This window comes from Emydura macquarii, unplaced genomic scaffold (genome assembly GCF_026122565.2).
Source record: "Emydura macquarii macquarii isolate MOO-44397 ecotype Brisbane River unplaced genomic scaffold, CSIRO-AGI_Emac_v2 contig_18, whole genome shotgun sequence".
NCBI classification, from domain to species: domain Eukaryota; kingdom Metazoa; phylum Chordata; order Testudines; family Chelidae; genus Emydura; species Emydura macquarii.
The window spans coordinates 9,597,905-9,619,154 of NW_027130155.1; the positions used below are offsets into that span (position 1 = coordinate 9,597,905).

At 36.3% G+C, this 21,250-nt stretch overlaps 1 protein-coding gene across 3 annotated transcripts in view; it reads left to right on the forward strand.

The window, feature by feature from the left end:
• The window catches only part of XRN1 (5'-3' exoribonuclease 1), a 62,989-nt gene extending 47,501 nt beyond the window's left edge, over positions 1 to 15,488 (forward strand). The window contains exons 30-43 of one of the 3 annotated variants that reach the window (XM_067557404.1): positions 665 to 734; positions 3,405 to 3,624; positions 4,455 to 4,556; positions 6,458 to 6,550; positions 6,880 to 6,994; positions 7,568 to 7,629; positions 8,162 to 8,272; positions 8,541 to 8,669; positions 8,962 to 9,118; positions 9,443 to 9,615; positions 9,895 to 10,008; positions 10,099 to 10,210; positions 11,092 to 11,252; positions 11,702 to 15,488. In XM_067557404.1, coding sequence (XP_067413505.1) covers positions 665 to 734; positions 3,405 to 3,624; positions 4,455 to 4,556; positions 6,458 to 6,550; positions 6,880 to 6,994; positions 7,568 to 7,629; positions 8,162 to 8,272; positions 8,541 to 8,669; positions 8,962 to 9,118; positions 9,443 to 9,615; positions 9,895 to 10,008; positions 10,099 to 10,210; positions 11,092 to 11,252; positions 11,702 to 12,001 — 1,919 coding nt within the window. In that variant the 3' untranslated portion in view covers positions 12,002 to 15,488. The remainder of the gene's footprint in view (positions 1 to 664; positions 735 to 3,404; positions 3,625 to 4,454; positions 4,557 to 6,457; positions 6,551 to 6,879; positions 6,995 to 7,567; positions 7,630 to 8,161; positions 8,273 to 8,540; positions 8,670 to 8,961; positions 9,119 to 9,442; positions 9,616 to 9,894; positions 10,009 to 10,098; positions 10,211 to 11,091; positions 11,253 to 11,701) is intronic. The other 2 variants (XM_067557466.1, XM_067557546.1) reach the window with 2 other exon arrangements.
• Positions 15,489 to 21,250: the final 5,762 nt, after the last annotated feature.

The following is a 21,250-nucleotide window of genomic DNA, read 5'->3' on the forward strand; positions in this document are numbered from 1 at the left end:
TGCCCTTTTTCATCTGCAATGACTTTATATTATTAATAATTACAAAACAGTATATGTGTCCATTGCTATACGAGTGATATCTTCTGCTGAGAGCCAGTTTCAAAGCTGTTCGTCGCTGGTTGCCTGTATGTAAGGATCCACCCATTGTCTTTTCTTCCAGATGGTTTTATATGCACAAAGCTTCTGTGCCTTTGACCATGGGATGTACAGAAAACAAACTACATATTCTGTGTTTCAAAAAAAAAAAAAAAATTGAAGAACAAAAATAAAATAAAGTAGGCCTGATATATAGGGTTAGCCACTAAGAGGGAAAGAATGTGTTCTCTTTTTATTATTAAATACCCAAAAAGAAAGTACAGTTGTGTTCTGAAAAAATAACAGAGTATTAGGTACTGTTATCAAAATTATGATCCTAGATTACTGCTACTTATAGTTGCTTATAGTATATTTACAGTTGATGCGTATCCTAAAGAACAATCACAAGTGACCTTCTTTGAGGAGTTTCCAAATAACTTTAATGCAGTTTTGTATATGGAGTAGAGGAATATTTAAGATATCATTCTAATAATTTAGTTTTCTGTCTTCTTCATTACCACTATGTGCAATTAATGGTAGACAGGCATGTAGGCTACTTTCTTACTGTGCATGTCATTATTTTCTACAGCGAACAGAGAAATGGATGTACTCTTTGAAGTGTTGTTTGATGAAGAATTCCCTGGAGGCCTAACAATAAGGTTTGTGTTTTCTCATACTGATTTCATATCCTTGTGAGACTGAATTGCTGGCTCTCTCTCTCTCTCTCTCTGAGTGTGTGTGTGTGTGTGTGTGTGTGTGTGTGTGTGTGTGTGTGTGTGTGTGTGTGTGTGTGTGTGTGTGTGTGTGTGTGTGTGTGTGTGTGTGTGTGTGTGTGTGTGTGTGTTTAACTGCCTCATGAGAACTTTGACCAACTCCATTTAGAGACCATTTTGCTTCTGTAATGCATGTTTTCTGTATTTTTGACCCTCTTTTTTTTAATGACTGGAGACAGTTTCATGAAAACAAAATCTGTCTCTGAAGAAGTGCTCATTACTTCTGATACTTACATCGCCAAATGATGCTATTATATTTTCCAAAGCAACCAGCTGTCATGCCACGTGCAAAGGACTAGAGACCAACATTATGCAGATTTGCTTGCAAATAGAACGTTTTATAAAACATACTACGTATTTGCATATCTCTAATCACACTGTAAATTGATGAGATTTTGGTTTTATAATAGTGTCTTTCATGCTCAGGTTACAGTATCTGAAAAGTCCTTTACAAAATAGGAAGCGACTTTGATACTGGTAGTGGGCCGAGTGTAGGTGAATACAGCAATCATTATAAGCAGTACCCTATATATTCTGAAGCAACAGAATTCATTGTGTCACCCTACCACAAAACTGCTCTAATCAAAGCTTTCAGTTTTAAATGGAATGGGCCAAGATATTCAAAACTAAGAGGCTATAGTTATGCTCCTGTAACATGATCTTGCCTCATTCATTGTCAGACCCTGCTGCTGCCTGTGTCCCTTTTTCTGCGGCCAAACTAACCAATGCAAACAGAGCTTCTTGTTTATTCTCCCCTTCTGTAGATTGCTTTATTAATATAAAATAAGTGTGCAGTGGAGCACACTCCCAGTTGGAGACCCCCTTGCATCCATGCTTAATGTCGCCAGAATCCTCAGTTGAAGCACCTCATGCAGGCTCAGCCTGTGGCTCAGCCCTTCCGCCAAGTCTCACATAAAGTTCACCTTTTGGGATAACTGAAAGATCCAAATGAAAATCCAAATAATTCTTCTGCTCCCTTAGGCTAGTGAAGTTTTCTGCTTCCCTTATCTCAAGGCTCTCTCCCCCAGGCGACTGTTGTTCTCCCTCTGGGTCTCTTCCAGCTGTGGTAGGTCCTAACTCAACTTTCCTCCCACCCCACTCTGAAGCCTATTCTTCCCCCGTGGGTTTACTCCATAGGTGAGTCCTACCTCCTCTGCAGTCTCTCCCTAGATCTTATTCCCTTTCCTGGGCCTGCCACAGGGATCAGTTATGTCCCTGCACCCTTCCTCAGGCTGCCTACTCCCAAGCCCTTCCTCGAGAGAGAGAACTCACTACTCCCTCTCTCCTGGATCTTCAGTTGAGCTCTGCTTTATTTAAGTTGTCTTCTGCAGCTGGCGTCTGTCGCTCTAACTCCATTACACCCAGCTGATATCACTAATTGCGGCTATGTGGCTAGATCAGGGGCAAGGCTGAGGGGTCAGACTGAGCCCAGCTTGTCCTAATGGGCTAGCCAACCTGTGACCAAGTGTCAGTGAGTAGAAACTCCCAGCCTCCTCCTACAAGCACAACAGTCTAGTATGCCCTTCCTGAGCCCCTAATTCATTCTAAAATATTTTGCTTCTTCTGCAGGTAGCTCCAGACAGGCCTTTTGTTTATGGCTGGTAGGGACAGCTTCTTCCTCCCTGACTCTGGGTCCCCTGCAGCTCTCTTCTCTTTACTCTTGTATCAAGCATCGGGTCCCACTCTGCCAGGCCTCTCTGAGCAGGAGAGTTCTGCCAGGCCCACTCTAGACTCTGACTCTTTATGGAAAGATCTTCTCTAGGTCTTTCCTATCCTCTGATGGTCTCCTACTTTGAGGAAGCAGGCATCCTCTTCCAGGAGTCCTTGCTCCTGGGCTACTATCCTGTGATGTCTGGTCACCCAATCCAACCACCAGCACAAACCATCCCTTGGAAAGCAAAGTAGGTATAGATGGGACTGAGTCCAATTTCCCTTTAAGGGCCAGCTCATTCTGTTATGGATCTCAAATTCATATTAAATCAATATTCTTAAATCAATAATCAGATTTTCAAAAGCACTGAGTAACAAACAGTTTCCATTTTAGGACACTCTTTTTTAGAAAATTGTGTGATACGGAAGTTGCTAGAAACCAGGACTCTGGTATTTTGTTTTTGACTCTGCTGCTGGCTTGAAGTGTGAGCCTAGGCAAATCACTTAAACTCTTTGTGTGTCAATTTATCCTTCTTTAAAATGGTTATAACAATATTGACCTCAAAAGCATGCTGCAATGATTAACTGATTACTATTTGTAAAGTGCTTTGAACTCATTGCTTGAAAGGGGCTATGTAAGATCAAAGAGGTAGATTATGTATTATATTTAACCATACAATGTTCCATCCTGCCTTCCTCTGGTGACTAGCCAAGTTAATGTCATAGCCAAAGAACATTATTGCGATTTTAATATTAGGTATGGTCCTGTGTCCTGCAATCAGTCTTGAATCCAGAGCCTTCTGGCCCCGAGGCAAGAGTGCTATTAACCAAGACATGGAGGCAGTGGACAATCAACAACATAATTAGTTAAAATAGTTATTTATCTTCTTTTTCTCCTTTTTTTAGATGCTCGCCTGCCAGAGGTTATCGTCTGCCAACAAGTGCCTTAATTAACCTATCTCATGGTAGTCGGTCAGAAACAGGAAATCAGAAACTGACAGCCATAGTGAAACCACAACCAGCTGTGAATCATTACAACTCATACGATTCATCATCTGTATGCTCACAAAAAGTGCATCTAGGAGGCCTCAACCATTCTCCTCGTTCCCTTTTTGTTCCTACTCGAGTAAGATCTTTCTCTTTAGTTTATATACAATCCTTTTCCCATAGAAGTGGAGTTAGTACTGTGGTTGGATTTTCATGAGTATTGACAGAATTTTGTATTTTTCCTGGTTATATTTAGACAGAGTTTAGTACAGGGGTAGTCAATGGGAGGACCACAGGCCAAATCCAGACCACCAAACGCTTTTGAACAGACCCTGAAATATTTTTATTTTCTTATTGTTATTTTTTATTATTATTTTCTCTGGAATCTGGACCTTGACTATACCTTGACAAAAAATAATTGACTACCTCGGTTTAGTGACTCAGTAATACATGGAGCCTTTTACACTAATTCACTACGGTACTAATTCAGATCCATCCAGAATTCAAATGGTCCAAAACCTTTGTCCCTCTGACAGCTGTTGGGTGGCATTTGTGAAAGAAGTTGCTAGCTTCAGTCCAGTTACTCGTGGGCCAGTGTCTAAAGTAGCCTTTCTATTAGCAATCTTTGCAGAAAGACAACTATCTTCTTCCCATCCCCCATCCTTAGTGATTGTTCCTTTGGATCAGGGTTGTATCCCTGCTGAGAATAAATAGAAGACTTAATTTTCCTGTGCTATCTATTTAGCACTGGGATGAGAATTCAGTTCATTTTGGAAATATAACACACAAGAAAAATGGCATGAATAAGACTGAGTTGTCATAGGTGAGTTTGAGGGATGATTTCTTCTTTTTGTAAATATTTGGGAAGGATTCTGTCTCCTTGTAAATCTGCAGAAGAAAAATCATTCTACAAAATAACTGAGAAACAATGAAACACCTCTGATCTACTCTTTTAAATCAATGATTTAGCAACTGAATGGAAGGCAGCATTACAATCTCAGGGCTGATAATCAGGGCAACTCCATTTTACTACAGAAAGGATCATTTTTGGGAGGCAATCAGAAACACAAAGTAAGTGTTATGATTTGTTTTTTATTGGGTATTAAAACATCCATATTCAGTTTATGTGCAAAGGGATTTAAACTTTTTGAAAACATTGGAGCAGGTAACACTCAAAATCAAATGGAAAATTAATGGTGGTGGTTTAACAAAGTATACTAGCTAAAAGGAAGTTATACACCTATCCAGATCATCACAGTGTAAAAAGATGATGATTTCAAATGAATACACAGTAAGATTCAAGCTGTTGCTGTGAATATGGCTGCATTTCCAGCTTGCTAATCAGTTAGAGGCTAATATTTATAATGGCTCACTATCTACAATTGTGTCCTTTTGCCATGGTTTTACAAATTTTTAGCATGCCAGGCTATCCCTGTCAAATGTGTGTTTTGTAATCCAGATTCAAATTGAGGCAGCCATTAATAAAACTGTAAGGAGGTGAGTGTATTAACCCATTTCAGGGTGGATTGATTTAAAGCAAGGGGATTTAAATAATTATTTAAATCCCCAAGTGGAAAGCCTGGATTTAAATCATCAATTTTAATCGCTTTTCCATTTGTACTTCAGTTATTTTTTAAAGAAAGGTGCATTGTCATTATTTGATATAACCATTAAAATGTGTTGATTTACATTTTCACTAGATTGGTACATCTTTGTGCTGCACTACCTGTATTAATTTATTTAAGCATTATATAGCTTAATATTTTCAGATTCTTATTAATTGTACATTTTTAGTAAGAAAATGGTGAAAGATATTTTGCTTATTTACTAGATAACTAAGTTTTTGCTCATGATTTGTGTAAAACTGCATTAGGATGGTAACTGGAATTTAATTAAACACAAACAGCATATAAAATTTATTTTATTCAACAAAACCTTCAATGTTTCGGATATATAAACTTTTTCTTTTCAAAATAGGTTTCACTTTTCCAACTGAATGGTTTATTAAACAGAGGGATTTACTGTAGTCAGTAAATTAAACTGATTGTTTCAGGTCAGCATGGGAAAATTTTCAAATATCTCTAAATGAAAGTGATTGGAGTTTATGTTCCTACTCACCTAAGTGTCTTGAAAATGAGACTATCTCCTAAGTTACTTAGGCTGACCTATTGTACAATATGTATAAAGCTTGACCTCAAAAGTTAGAATTTTTTCCCTGATTCTTTATATAGAAAAGCAGCCTTTAACTCAATAGAGGCTCCTGGATTCAGCATATTTATTTTTATTTCAATGATTTAAGAGATTATAATAAGTTTAGGCCTTAACGTATTTTATATTTAATTCAGATTTCATTTTAAAAAGAAAAATATAGTATAATTTAAATAACAAAATAAAAAAAATCTGATTTAAATAAAAAACTTTTAAATTTCTTTCCCTCCAAAAAATCATTGATTTTTTATCCACCCTCTCATTCAGGCCATAAGATCCTCTTAAAAATTGTTTACATATATGAGCACCATTCCTACACAAACACATGCATAACTTTACACAAGTTAGTAGACCTGTTGGATGAAGGTTTTCAAGATCAAGGCCTTATCAATGAAACAGATACTGGCCTTGGAACATGCCTTTGGAAGAAAACTTGAAATGACATCTTAGTTTAATTGCATTTTGTTCCACTTTTTTCACGCTAGTAAAATTTAGAGGTTAGTGGTGAAGGGAAAACATCAAAATAAACTAATCTCATTACAATTTTAGGGAAACACTTAGGGAAAGTTATAGTATAAATATTTGTGGCCTAGTTTTCAGAAGTTACAAATACCTACAAATTCTTTTGAAGTCATTGGGAAGGGCAACTACTGAGCACCTTTGAAAATCAAACCTGAAGAATTTATTTGTATCTCTGTCAATACAAACGTTGTATTTATAGGGTTGTTGTTGGTTTTGGTTTTATTTTTTTAATCTTTTGTCAGGCTCCGAGTAAACAAGATGATGAATTTTGCAGCATTTGGCAATCACTGCAAGGATCTGGAAAATCTCAACACGTTCAACAAAATATGAATGAGGTTAGTATATAAAAGACGTTGTGAATAACATTTTCACAGACGTTCCTTCTGTTTAGAGAGAAAATACTGGTTTGTGGGTATGTGTCATGTATGGACACTTGGGTAAAAAATATAAAATATAGAGTTACTTCTTCATTTTTACTGAATTCATGACATGATTGAACATTTTTAGGATAATATTAGAAATTAGACTAGCTAGATTTTGTAATATGATAAATCTTTCTTTATTCAGAACTGTAGAAAAAGGTGATGAACTGGTATAAAGATTTTAAATGATTGTGTGCCTATCTTCTGGTTAAAATTAAATGTGTGATTATTTCAATTCCTAGGGTGCAATTCTACCTCAAGAAACAAAGCCAGGGACTGGCCACCAGTGCTACAAACCAGGCTTCAATGAGAGTCCCCTTAAAGACCAGCAAAGAAAACAGGAGCCATTTAAAAAGTGTAAGTACTATAATCAGAAATTTAGTTTTGAAAAGCTGGCTTGTGTTTCTGATTGTTTATAGAAATATCTGCTGAGTTTCTTTGCCCATTAACATTTTATAAACAGAGGGTTTTTCCAAACACTGTGCTGAATATATTCTGGTCAGATCCTGGTCCAACTGAGCCCAAATGAACCAGCCTTGGCTTTTTTTATGCATATTAGACCGCTCTACAGTTGACCCTGCAATCTTTAATCAAGCAATTGTCCCACATGATCAAATTTATAGATTTTTTTGCATGTGCAACCTTTTGAAGCAAATGTAAACATTTACTAGACACGAGTAAAGCTGCATAAGCATTGTCACATAAATGTTTGTTTCTTTTATTGTGTCAAGAAAAGTGCATAGGAACAATAAAGTCGGAGTTAATGGTGTTTGATACATAAACTCAAATTTAGTTCTGATTTAATCTAACGGGATGTATAATGGTTTCTGGAGTCAATTTGATTATTTTCATAGCTTTTAAAAGCAGTAGTAAAAAAAAACAAAAAACATTCCTCTGCTCAGCTTATACTGTGAACTAATTTATTTGTAGTTAAAGAAGATTCTAAAGTTCCAAGAAATGAAAGTCAGGCACACAAAATATCAAATAAACAGGTATATTTCCTCTTGTATTAAGTGCATGTTTCCAATAATTATTGAATTGCTTTTTTTATTACTATTTTATAGTTTGTCATTTTACAGATTTCCTCCAGTGAGCAACTCAGTGAATTCTGCTTCCAGCTATCAGAAGGTTCTTATCTTTGTGGCAGTTTTTATCCTTTAGAAATTTTATATAACATTGTATCCTTGTTCCTGGAGCCTTTACAGGCAGAAAATGAGAGAGGTGAGGCTTCTGACAGACATGATACATAGGTATAACATGTCATTCTAAGACTATTTGCAAGAATGTTGGAAGTTTTTTTTTAATCTCTTCCATTGTTTTCATTTTTCTGGCTTCAGATGTTTAAAGCTGACACTACAATTGCAAAGCATAGATTTTATAATGGACTTCCCTGTAGGGTGTATTCCATTCTCATACAAGAATAACTTGTGAAATACTATTTACAGATTATGTTTTCAGCTGAACTACATTTTCAATAGCTGTGAGGTGTTAGTGTGTAATAATCAGTATTGAAAATTCTTTCAGAATTTTGCAGGAGCAAATAAACATAATGTTAAGCTTTTGAAGAGGAATGAAAGTCCAAATGTGCCTGTAATTCAAAAGGCTTCAGTAGATGGTTCCTGTATAGCTGGGAAGGTAAGAGATGGCTCATTAAATGTGAGTATGCTTCTGACTAGTTTGGTCCCTTAATACTTAGATACTTTCAACCTGGAAGCCACTCTGTGCCCATTAACTTGAATAGCGTTCGAAATGTAGAGAGCCGTTAGGATCAGACATTGACAAAACTAAATAGCCTGAAGTAAATTTAATCCTTTTTTAAACCAATTATTTCTGGTCATGGCATTTATTATTTTAAATACAGTGCTTTACATGCATTTTATATGTTATCTCTTTACTTCCTTAGAAGGATACTGAACTTGAAAGCCTTCTAGCATCTTTGAAAATCTCCAAAGAAAATGAAGGGCAATCATCTTATCCCAAGGAAGAAAGAGTTACCAATGAAGAACATCTGTCTCCACAATCTTTTGCTATGGTTTGTATATAGTGGGAGCCACTGGGTAACAATTTAGCATTTGCTTTCTTAGCTTCTAATACTTCTGTTTACAAACAAATCTACATATTATTTTATTAAACACAGTGACATTTTAATTAACTTTTCTTAAAGCAAATTAACATGCATAATGATTAATAGTAAATTATTACTGTTCACGCAAATCAAAAGTTGCATTTTTTTGTATTACCATTGTGCAGGATTTTTTTTATTCACTCTAAATAGTGCTATCTAAACTTCATTGGATTGTTGAATATTTTCTCCTTTCCTAAAGAAAGGAACACAGATGCTCAAAGAAATTTTGAAGATTGATGGCTCTGACACAGAAACCAAGAATGAAATGAAGCCACTGTTTAATGAAGTTCCTGCTTCCTCTGGTAGGCAGGATTCTTATGGGCCTGTCTTGCAGCATAGACAAACAAAAAAAATGGGTATGTACAGACATCAGTTAATCCTCAGCAAAATAATTAAAGAACCTTTATGTTAATCTACCTCTACAATTAATAAAAGGATTGGTGTTGATACTTGTTTTCAGGATCAAATAGTAGAATTTTCCATATTTTCTATCCCCTTTTTATTATTCAGCACAGGAAATCCTTATGCTACCTAAGTAATCTCTTGAATATCTAGCATTAACATCAGACATTCTGAAAATACCAGGAATGTATTCAAATGTACTTGTTTCTGTGTTGATGTTTTAGAATTGTCTTTTTATTTTATATTTTTGCCTGACACTAATTTTTTCTTTTTTTTAGCTGCTTACATGAACAAACCTCATAGTGTTGGAGGCCCTCAGGTTTTGGAAACTGGAGGTCACCCTCTCCTTGGCCCACAGTCTGCATTATCTACCCCAGTATCTGAACTCTCTCGTATTTGTTCCCTTGTTGGAATGCCACAACCAGATTTCTCCTTCCTCAGAACACCACAGGTAAGGCTTGTTTTATAGGTAAAACTATGGACATGTGGAGTAAGCTGCTCCCATGTAAATCATGCCCTTTTCCTATGAGTTTGCACTAATAGCTAAAATCCCAGTATAGATAAGACTTTATTGCCTCTGGTTTGGTTTGGTTTGTTTCCAAAAAGAAGATACTAAACTTAAAACTATTGTATTAATTTATGTTAATCTGTCTCAATTTTTAGCTCTTCTGTTTACTTGTATATGGTGATGACAAAAAACTTTCATGAAAAAAATATTTTATTTTCATAGACCATGACAGTTTGTCAAGTAAAATTATCCAATGGCTTATTAGTACATGGACCTCAGTGTCACTCTGAAAACGAAGCCAAGGAGAGAGCTGCATTTTTTGCATTACAACGATTGGTGAGGACAGAATGCTGTATAAACCCCTTGTATCTTTGTGTTGTTTTATTGCAGTGAGCCTGTTATAATAAATTATTCTCTCTCAACTAGAGCTCTTTAGGAATGAACTTTACTTTGCCTCCACCATTGTTTCCAAATTATCAGTCTATGGGAGCTCCTGTACCACCTGGATCAATTCCTCCAGGCTTCACCCAACCCACGGGTAAGTATTTGACTAATACACTTTTGACTAATACAAGTTTGAAAACATGACTATAATTCTAATAGGATTTTGTGACGATTGGTGACTTCTAGAGAACACCATTTTAGGTCCTGTTATATGGAAATGTACCTCTGAGGCTTCTTGAAAATGGGAATTCGTGAATTTCCTCTCATGGACACACAAATGAATTGAATATAAAAAAATTCCACACCTCTGTTTGGTTGTTCTTCTCAAGACATCTGCCAAAGTGCTATCTGTTGTTTTTTCTTCTGAGTAGCAATGGGAAGCAGTCTAGAACTGTTGGTCCTGATCAGCAGGAGGGAAGACTCATCCACTTCTACGAACTGGCAGAAAGCTTTGTTTTTGTGGCTTCCCCTCCATACCATCTCAACATTTTTCTTGTATTATCTCCAATAGTTAGTAATTATCTGTGAATTGGCAAGTCAAGGCTCTCTTTGCCTTATTTTTTGGAACCAGCTCTCTTGATTATTTTCAGTGCCTCCCTGTGAGATTATGTAGGAATCCTGTCACCCTCTGCCGAGCAGTGACGTAATGTAACAACCCAAGAAAGCCTGTTGAAAATTCCCATGGCACTGTTAATGCTCTACTTTTTTTGTAGTGTGCAAAAAGGGTTGGGTCAGTGGTGACCAGCAATTAGGTAGCTAGCAGTAGTGCAGGATTTTAGGTCCCCAAGTAGGCACTGCTCCCCCACTTATCCCCAGTCTTTGCATTGTTGCATTCTGCCCTCCTCAGTTGTAAAACAGGGCTTTGGTGGTGACAGAAGCAAAGTGAAAAAATATCCTGGAAATACCCTGGGTTTGGAGAACTCCCCATCCTCCTATAAGGAAATAATAGAAACGAAAATAACTTTGTTTTCACAGCTAATATGATGCCTCCATCATCTCACATGTTTGGTCCAGTGCCATGGAGAGCTTCAGTGCCTATTCATGGCAAATCTTACTATCCTGGTTCATATCCAGGGAATATGCCTTTTGCAGGAGCTATACCAGTTGGCACTCACAACCAGTTTATTCCTCTACAGGTAAGCCTGACAGGAATTGTCTTGAGGTCATATTTTTGTAGAAGATGTTAAAAATAGTTATATACAAGCTGAAAGCCCATGCTGTCACACAGATGTAACTTGTAAAGTCAAGTGTATACATAAGTCAAAAGTGGCTAAGAACTTAAAAATTGGTCAGTATTAGACCCTGAATCCCAGTGGTGTTTCAACCTGGTGATATTCTGAATAAAGAGAGCTCTCAACCATGCTTCTAGCTGTTTCTGTCGCTTCACACTGACTCAACAGATATTCTAAGCTTCAGAGTGACAATCCTGTAATCTTATTACAGAGATATGATGACTGCAAAGGCCCCCCATGATATATTGTTTAGTTTTAGAAAATTATTAAATTGCTTTATGTGCATTTTATAGAGGTATATTTGTACTTTTGTGAGACTACATTCTGTTAAATAATATTTATTTGATTTGAAGGTAACTAAAAAAAGGGCTGCTAGCAAGAAAAATTTTGAGTTCAAAGAATTCCAGAATTCCGCTCAAGCTCTACCACTAAAGAATGAACAGCTAGTGTCCTCTGACACCACCAACCTCATTCAACAAGATATTTCTTCAACTCCTTTAAAATCTCCTCAAGCTACTCAGTCTACTGTTTCTTTTCAAGACAATGGAGCTACTGCAAGCGTTCCTCATAACAAATCAACACCAAACATTTCTAGTAAACGAAAGCCAAGAAAACTGGCTGTCAATTTTGGTGCACCAAAATCTTCAGAATAAATACTGGAGCTAAATTGATTTTATCTTTCCTCTTCCCCCAGTATTTTTTATATATATATATGATTTATGATTTTTAAGGATGTAGAGATACAGATATATATAGATATAGATATATATATCCTTAACAAATCATGAAGTGCTATTTAGAACAATCAACCATTTTAAGTATGATTTTATTTTTCCTTTTACCCCAGTGTTTATATATGTATCTCTTTTAAAAAATCATAAAGGATTATTAAAAAAACTGTAAGTATAATAAAGAGTGAAAGAAATTTCAGTTGCTAGACTTTTCCAGGCTGTTGATGAATAAATACAAAAAATGATGTTAAAATTTGATTAAAGATCTTGACTTAAACTGATAAAAGCCAGAAAATCCTGAATTAAGGTCACACATGATCCATTGGTGCCTAGGTCTCTGAACAGTGGCTTACATACTATACCGGGTGAGCAGCAATAATATTAGAGTGGGAATCCTAATTCAGAATTGCCTTGCTTTTGGGGTGGGATCTGGGGCAGTAATAAGTTAGGCATCGAACATTGTTTAACACAGTCTTTTGTATTTTATCTCCCTTTTTATGGTAATGTAATAAAATAGAAAGAGAAGGCTTTTATTTACATGTAAATTTCATATTTATTGGGTTTCCAGGTCCTTTTGATCTGAAGCAGTGGGAATAGAACTTAACTATGGTGGCACTGCCAGATTTGCTGTAACTACATTCATTTCTAGGTTTCATACCAAAGGGTAGCAGTTCTAAAACTTTCAGAAGTTAGACATCGTTACATATCTAGAATTATTATTACAGGATGAATTTTACATAATGGCAAAGTAAAAGGGTTTCTGACAGAGAACCAGAGTAAATTAATGGTAGGTAGACAACTGGCTTCTAGAATACAATGACTGCAAATTGACTTGCAAACAGAAGTTCTCACTTAAAATTATATTAATAGAGTTGCTAGTTATGATTTATTTTTTAAATCTGACTCTGCTTTACTAGTTAACTAATATAGACCTCCACTACAAATCCATATGTACATCTGCATAGATTTCAAAAGCCCTTAAAATCCTGAATTTTTCTAAATTATAAAATGAATTTAACACAAAGATATTTGTATATGTAGCATGTTAATCAAACTCTTGCTCACCCTTTGAGCCAATTTCACCATAGAGTGAATGTTGTAAACTGGCAAATTCTCTTTTCTAAATTATTATTTTTTGTTTATCTGACTTTTAATAGATATTTTAATTTCATGATAATATATGGTGACAGAAGACACACTAAATTGTCATCCTTGGGTTAGAGTTCCATGCTTATTTCCTAATAACATCCAGACAAACAAATCTTGATTTACCTTTTTGGAGGAAATTATGTGAAGTAGTAATATCATCTTCATTCTTTATGTATCTAGTCCATCTAAAAGAAAGAAAAAACTCGAGGCCCTGTACTACCTTATGATCCATGCATACAATTTTCATTCATCATCAATGAAAACTGTACAAATCTAAAACAAAACTTGGTCCGATATCTCATTTGGCGTCCTCTGCAGATGTTGGCTGGCTCTGCACCATCATTCCCCCAAAACTTTTTTTGTCTTCTCTCTGCTATCCTGCCTTTAAGGAGTCTTTGATAGCTACTGCTATTCCTATTCTTCCCCTAAAAAATGTGTTCTCTCAGAAATTTTATTTGGTCTTTTTTAGCCAGATATTTGTCTTTTAGGCCTCTGATACTCCAACCCTCTGTATGTAATCATAAAACTCTTCTGGTTAATCTGGATAGACTGTCTCATAGAGAGAACAGATTCTGTTTGTGAATCCAATGTATTTAAACTCTGATTCCAGAAATCATGTAATTTCAGGATTATTTGTATGTCATGCCCTCTTAGTCATTTGAAATCCCTGCAGATCTCCAGGCTAGAATAGCAAGCTGCAGGTCTTTACACTGATTTAACTTTTGTACAACTTTTGTTAAGGAGATAGTGAGTCTCTCAATAGCATCTAACTCCTACTTAGTCTCAGAGATTCATCGGTGTTCTGCTGTGCTGTGTGCTTTTCCTTAAATCTAATGTTTTCAATGTGAGTTCATTCTTCACAAAGTGAATTTTAAGGTATCTAATTATTAAATTGATTGAAACAATTTCTTGTTTAAATTAACTCATCTTTATAAGGTTCAAAGTCCTGTTTCTCAGAGGCAACATCTATGAAAATACATTAACTCTGTCTTTGTATTTTTTGAGCTTTGCCTTTTAAAAGGTCTTAAGGTACATTCCACCAAGGAAAAGTTGATCTTCACAAAGTATCCGTATCTCATCAACAACATTAGACATGATGCTGGCATGATACTGATACTAGCATAAATATTTTTAAAATGTTGCTTCTTCTAACCAGATTCCCTGACCCTGAGTTCTCAGTCTCCTGTACTATTATTAGATCTCCAGAGAAGGGGAATCTTTTAAGAAGCTCCCATTATGGTGAAAACTGGATTACGTTCTGCTAGCACACCTACTAACCTTCCTAAGAGATTCTAATCTCCATAAAACCTTGTTTCAGTGTTATCCCCAAGATTACATGGCTAATAGATGCTGGGTGCAGGCACTAGAGACTCTGCTGAAATACTGAATTACATAAAGCTTATAATGTCCTTTTGTATCTAGATAGCCAGATATGCAGATATGTAAAAAATGATTTGTGAAGGAAACTATCAAAATGCCAGTATAAATAAGCCATTTTTTTCTCATGAACTGGTTACTTCTTTCAAACCTGGAACTGGATTTTTCCCCAGTGCCATTGAAACTGCCATACCAAGTTTCTATACATAAATTAAATATTTGGATCTATGTTTGCAGTGTATGGTATTAGTCCTTATTGTCTATTTTATCTTTCTTTATGGGTTCAATAATGTCCACTACCTGGTGCCCAGTTGACTTATTTTAGCTTTCATATATTTTGTTATATGTGATGTGTACCTTGACCTATGCCATATCATCCATGATTTCAGCTCTTTTGTTTTATATTCTATTTCAACTCTGTAATTATGTTTAATTCATACAGGTGTAACGTTAAACATTCATTTTTCTCATAGATAATAAAATATTTTGTAAGTACTGGAATTTTTCATTAGATCTTATACAGAGCAGTATTTTATTAAAAATCCAAAAGGGAAGACTTTTATGTGTGCATTTTTGTAGTTTGATTTTTTTAAAATAACTTTTCATTGTTTATCTGCCAAGTGAAATGTTATAAATTTGCATATGAATGGATATGGAATGTATTTTTTGTCCTGTTTAGTGTTAAGTTGTGCATTTGCAGATTTCTAGCATGTAGTTGCATAAAGGACTTTGCAAAGATATTTTAAAGTATGAATATAAGATACACTGAAGGAAAAAAATCATTCATATGAGTTAAAGGCTATATAGAATTTTAATTCAACAGAATAATTTTATAAATCTGTTTGTTGTCTGCATCTGCTTGGATTAAATATTGAAACTAGAAGTATTATTTCTCTTAAGTGTTTTCTTTTTAAGTGCTTAATACCTGAAAACAACCTTGCCCTTAATCCAAAATTTCAAAATTGGATTAAATCTGTTAAAAACCCAATTGATCTAATCCCAAAAAGCAGCAAACTTTTTACTGGAGCTGTTTCATGTCCCATCACCAATCATTCAGGAGATGAAAAGCATGAATTTTCAATGATGATTGCCAGTCAGTTGCAAATAAAATGCTCTCAACTGGCTATTGAGGATCTGTTAAAGATGCTTGATCTTCTGCTGCTAGTTAAGAGCAACAGTCAGAAGATAACACTTGATTCTGTAGTCAGGGGTGCTGAAACATTTTTTATAGTGGAGGTGCTGAGCCATTGAACCAAACTATAAACCTGTATATAATGGAAACCAACTTCAGGTCAGGGGGTGCAGTAGCCCTCCCCTCACCCGCATCCCTAGTTCCAGCACCTATGTCTGTAGTGGGACAGCATAGTGCATGGACCTCCATGTGAGCTGCTGTAGCCCTGTAGAGCCTAGAAGTAAATGAAAGGCCATGGGGAGACCAACAGCCAAGAATGTAGAAGTTAAAGATTTTTTCCAAGGAATATATATGAATTCTTGACATGAAGACACCTGGAAAAGTAAATATCAGTGACATGACATTCTGGTCTGAAGTCATTTCCCCTACTTGGACCTGAGAGCTCTGTAGATGTTTTCCAATCAGAGCAATGTAGTAATATTTCCTTTATCTGTTATGCAAACCCTTGAACGAAGCAGAAAGACAGAACATACACTGAAGGTACAAACTGTGATGCATGCGAACTCCATAAAGAAAGAAATATAGTTTTTGTTCTTTGAATAGATAACCAGTTGCTACATAAAATGATCAGTTTCTCAAACCTCAACATTTAAAAAAATATTTTAAACCTCAAAAACCCTAAAAGGATATTGCATTATTGTCTCCAATTCTTATTTTTGGGGGAGGGGTAAGAGACTCCTCTCCTTCGGGTGCTTGTCCACATGTATTTCATCCTTGGTACGTATGTGATCCATGCATTCAAGTTTGGATTCTTTTAGCTAGCAGTGTCGGTTGGAGCTGTGCCTTTGTCCTTGTGTCCCCATCCAGAGGCATAAAGTGTGGGGTGGGCTAAATATCCTTAAGTTCCTTTTTGCTTCCTGTGAATGCAAGTAGATCAGGAGGGGGCAGCACATTGCCTCTGTAGTGATGAGTAGTCAGGCCAAATCTGCAACCCTAGGCAGTTGCCCAGAAATCTGCCTCCCCCTAGGCACCTGCCTAGTTCACCTATAGCTAAAGTAGCCCCAGTCCAGAAGTGACTTCTCAAGAACCACCAAGAATGAACAGTTGTAAAATAAGTACACTGTTAGCATGAAATAGTATTAAGTGTGCTTTAATTGGGATCATATCTCTCTGAGAGATGTGTTCTGTATTTTTTAAAGCAGAGACAATAAAAGACACTAAGGGGAGGTATAAGTAAGGGGAGAAGAGGCTGGAAGAGAATGGAGAAAACAGAGGGGAACCTTTAGGGGTTCTGTGTAAATCCTCCCCTTGTAACTCAAATGATCAGACTGTTATCTATCCCTAAGGGTGAGGATTGGCCATAAATGGAGAATGTACCTTCTCTGGATTATGAGAGAAGTAGTACGAGTGTTCATGGGGGAGAAAATGGGGGTTCAGGGTTCAGCAAAGCACAGTTGTTTGGGGACTGATTTATATGCTATGCTGGTATTTTATTTTTGGATTTAAAGTAAAGGGAATGCAGGAAGGGAGAGGGAACTGGGGAGGTGGAAGAAAATTATTACAAGAAATATAGAAGTTTACAGACAAAAACCAAGCCATATGAAGGCATACAAACATAAATGCAACATAATTAGAAACGAGAGACATTGGCCACACAAGGCTTCATGCCATCAAGCAGCTAAAGAATCAGAGTTTCAAGTTTTTCAGTAAGTGAAAGAGTTATCTATGGTTCTTCCTTTTAAGTAACATCTTTGAATATCAAAGGGCTAAATAATGTCACTAAAAGGAAAAAAAGCCCTGGTGAAACTTGAAAATAAAACCACAAAACAGTCTCAGATTATTTTACTTGGAGAAACTCATTTTCTCATTAGCATGAAAGGTAATTAGTTTCAGCAGACTTTCTTTTTGCTTCAGCAAAAGAAAAGAGTAGGCATAATATTTGCTTATTGAAGGGCACAATTGCTGGGTTATTAATAACAGAAGGTTTAGTGTATGCTCTCAATCAAAAGCAAAAAAAAAATTGCTAGGAATCCTTTAAAAAAACTGCAATGCTTTGGGGAAGGGGAAGCTGTACTTGGAGAAAACTTCAATTGCACACCAATTCTTCACAAGGGCCGATCTGATTTTTTAAAAAAGCAACAAAATGAGGATATATGGAAGCAGGTGCAGCATAAACTTCTCCGTAACAATAATTCAATCTCTTAGATTGCTGGAGAGAATTCACCCAGGGGAAAGAGATCACACATTTATTCACACCATCCTCATTTATATATTAGAATAGATTTGTTAGTCTCTAAATCTTTAATTAAGATGACAAGATCTGCAGAAATTGGCACCATTACATCCTCAGATTATGCACCATTGGAAATAATCTTTGATAGCTGGAATGGGTCCTAAAGATCACTTTTTTTTTTTTTTTTTTTTTTAAATGAACTGCTTGCTTTTCCAAGACAAAGATCAGGTTGCAGCAATTAAAGAGAACATTGTTCAGTACTTTCAAATAACTTCATAGATTCCAAGGCCAACAGGGACCACTGTGATCATCCCGTATGAGCTCCTGTATAACACAGGTCATAGAACTTCCCCAAAATAATTCCTAGGGTATATATTTTAGAAAAACATCCCTTCTTGATTTAAAAATTGTCAGTGATGGAGAATTACCATGACCCTTGGTAAATAATTCCAATGACTAATTACTCTCTCTCAAAAATTTACACCTCATTTCCAGTCTGAATATGTCTAGCTTCAACTTCCAGCTATTGGATCATGTTATACCTTTCTCTGATAAACGAGCCCATTATTTAATATTTGTTCTCCATGTAAATACTACCACACTGTAATCAAGTCACCCCTTAACCTTTTTGTTAAGCTAAATACATTGAGCTCCTGGAGGGTAGCACTGCAAGGCATGTCCTGTAATCATTCTCATGGCTCTTCTCTTAACTCTCTCCAATTTATCAACATCCTTCTTGAATTATGAGCACCAGAACTGGACACAATATTCCTGCAGCAGTTGCACTAGGGCCAAACACAGATGTAAAATAACCTGTCTACTCCTACTTGAGATTCCTGTTTGTTGATCACAGAATCACATTAGTTCTTTTGGCCACAGCATCCTGGGAACTCATATTAATGTGATTATCTGCCACAACCCCCATATCTTTTCCAGTCACTGCTTCGCATGATATGTCCCCCATCCTGTAAGTATGGCCTACATTCTTTGTTCCTACATGCATACATTTACATTTAGCAGTATTAAAATGCATATTGTTTTGTTTGCACCCAGTTTACTAAGCAAGCCAGTTTGCTTTGAATCACTGACCTGTCCTCTTTGTTATTTACCATTCCCCCAATTTTTGTGTCAACTGCAAAATGTATCCATGATTATTTTTGTTGTCTTCCAGGTCATTGCTACAAATGTTAAAAAGTGTACGGACAAGAACCCTATAGGACTCCACTGGAAACACATCTGCTGAATGATGATCCTCCATTTATGATTACATTTTGAGATTTATCAGTTAGCCAGTTTTTAATCCATTTAATGTGTGCCATGTTAATTTTAGATGGTTCTAATGTTTTAATCAAAATGTTGTGAAGCTACCAAGTCAAAGGCCTTTCAAAAGTCTAAGTATATTACATCAACACTATTACCTTTATCAACCAAACTCGTAATCGCTTCAAAAAAAGATATCAGGCTAATTTGACAATCTATTTTCCATGTTGATTTGCATTAATTACATTACCCTGCTTTAATTCTTTATTAGTTGGATATCTTATCATTCACCACATTGTGTTGCCTGGGATCAATGTCAAGCTGACAGGCCTATAATTACAAAGGTCATTCCTTTTACACTTTTAAAAATTGGCACAATAGCTTTCTTCCAGTCTTCTGGAACGTCCCCATTGCGCTAAGCCTTATGGAAAATCAACATTAATGGTGCAGCTCTTTTAAAACTCTTGGATGCAAGTTATCTGGAGCTGCTGATTTAAAAATGTTGAACTTTAGTATCTTGTTTAAAACCCTCCTGAAATACTAGTGGAATGGAAAGAGTGTTATCGCCATGTGCTTAGATTATATCATTAGGAGGTTTTTTTGTTGCCAATTACAGAACAGAAATATTTAGTGAACATGTCTGCCTTTTCTGCATAATTATTGCTAATTCTACCATTTCCATCTAGTCATGGACTAATATAATTGTCATATTCTTTTTGTTCCTAATTTAAAAACTCCTTCTTACTGTCCTTGACTTTGGTAGCCATAGATTTCTCCTTGTGTCCCTTGACTTCCCTTATAAATTTTCTACAATTCCTAACTTTTCTGATTAATATATTATGATCAACTTCCCTTCTTACATGTATTTATTTATTTAGCACAGCTGCCATCACTTCCTTTAAATGATGCAGACAATACAAAAAGATAGCATAATTTCTGAGTTTCTGGCCAAAGCTGGCAGGACTCAGACCTAAGTGTTTGCAGCACTATTGGGCCGGGGCACAGCACTGTCCAGATTTTTAAAGCACAGTAGGTATGGCAAAAACAACAAGAGTTCTGTGGCACTTTAAAAAGACTAACAAATTTAATATTTGCAGGCATAAGCTTTCGAGAGACTTCAGCTCTCTTCTTCAGATACAGTAATACAGAAAATAGGTAACACAGAGGCATCTTATAGATATCCAGGTGCACTGAGAACAATGGGGGATGTGGACTTCGGAGCTTAAGACCGAATGACGACCACTGAGTAGGAGGTGAGAATGGGTGAGCAAAGTAATTTACCTTCGGTAGTGTTATATATGCCATCATGTGCCAGCAATGCCCCTCTGCCACGTACATTGGCCAAACTGGACTATCACTACGCACAAGGATAAATGGACACAAATCAGACATAAAAAATAACATCCATAAACCAGTGGGAGAACACTTTAATTCCCCAGGGCATTCTGTCTCTGACCTGAAAGTTGCTGTACTTCTCCAAAAAAACCTCCAAAAACAGACTTCAATGAGAAACTGCTGAGTTAGAAATGATCTGCAAACTTGACACATTCAAACTGGGTTTAAACAGAGACTTGGAGTGGCTATCTCACTACCGAAGGTAAATTACTTTGCTCACCCATTCTCACCTCCTACTCAATGGTCGTCATTCGGTCTTAAGTACCGAACTCCACCTCCCCCCATTGTTCTCAATGCACCTGGATATCTATAAGATGCCTCTGTGTTACCTATTTTCTGCATTACTGCATCTGAAAAAGAGAGCTGAAGTCTCTCGAAAGCTTATGCCTGCAAATATTAAATTTGTTAGTCTTTTTAAAGTGCCACAGAACTCTTGTTGTTTTTGCTGTATACAGACTAACATGGCTACCCCCCTGGAACAGTAAGTATGGCTGATTGTATTCTGGAGTTTTGGGAATTGGGGACAAAAAATGGCAGATTTAAGGCACCAAATCTGGGTATTTGTGAGACCGTTGGGTGTAGTAGAAGCATCCACACATTCTCTTTTTGTGGAGTAAAATTTTCA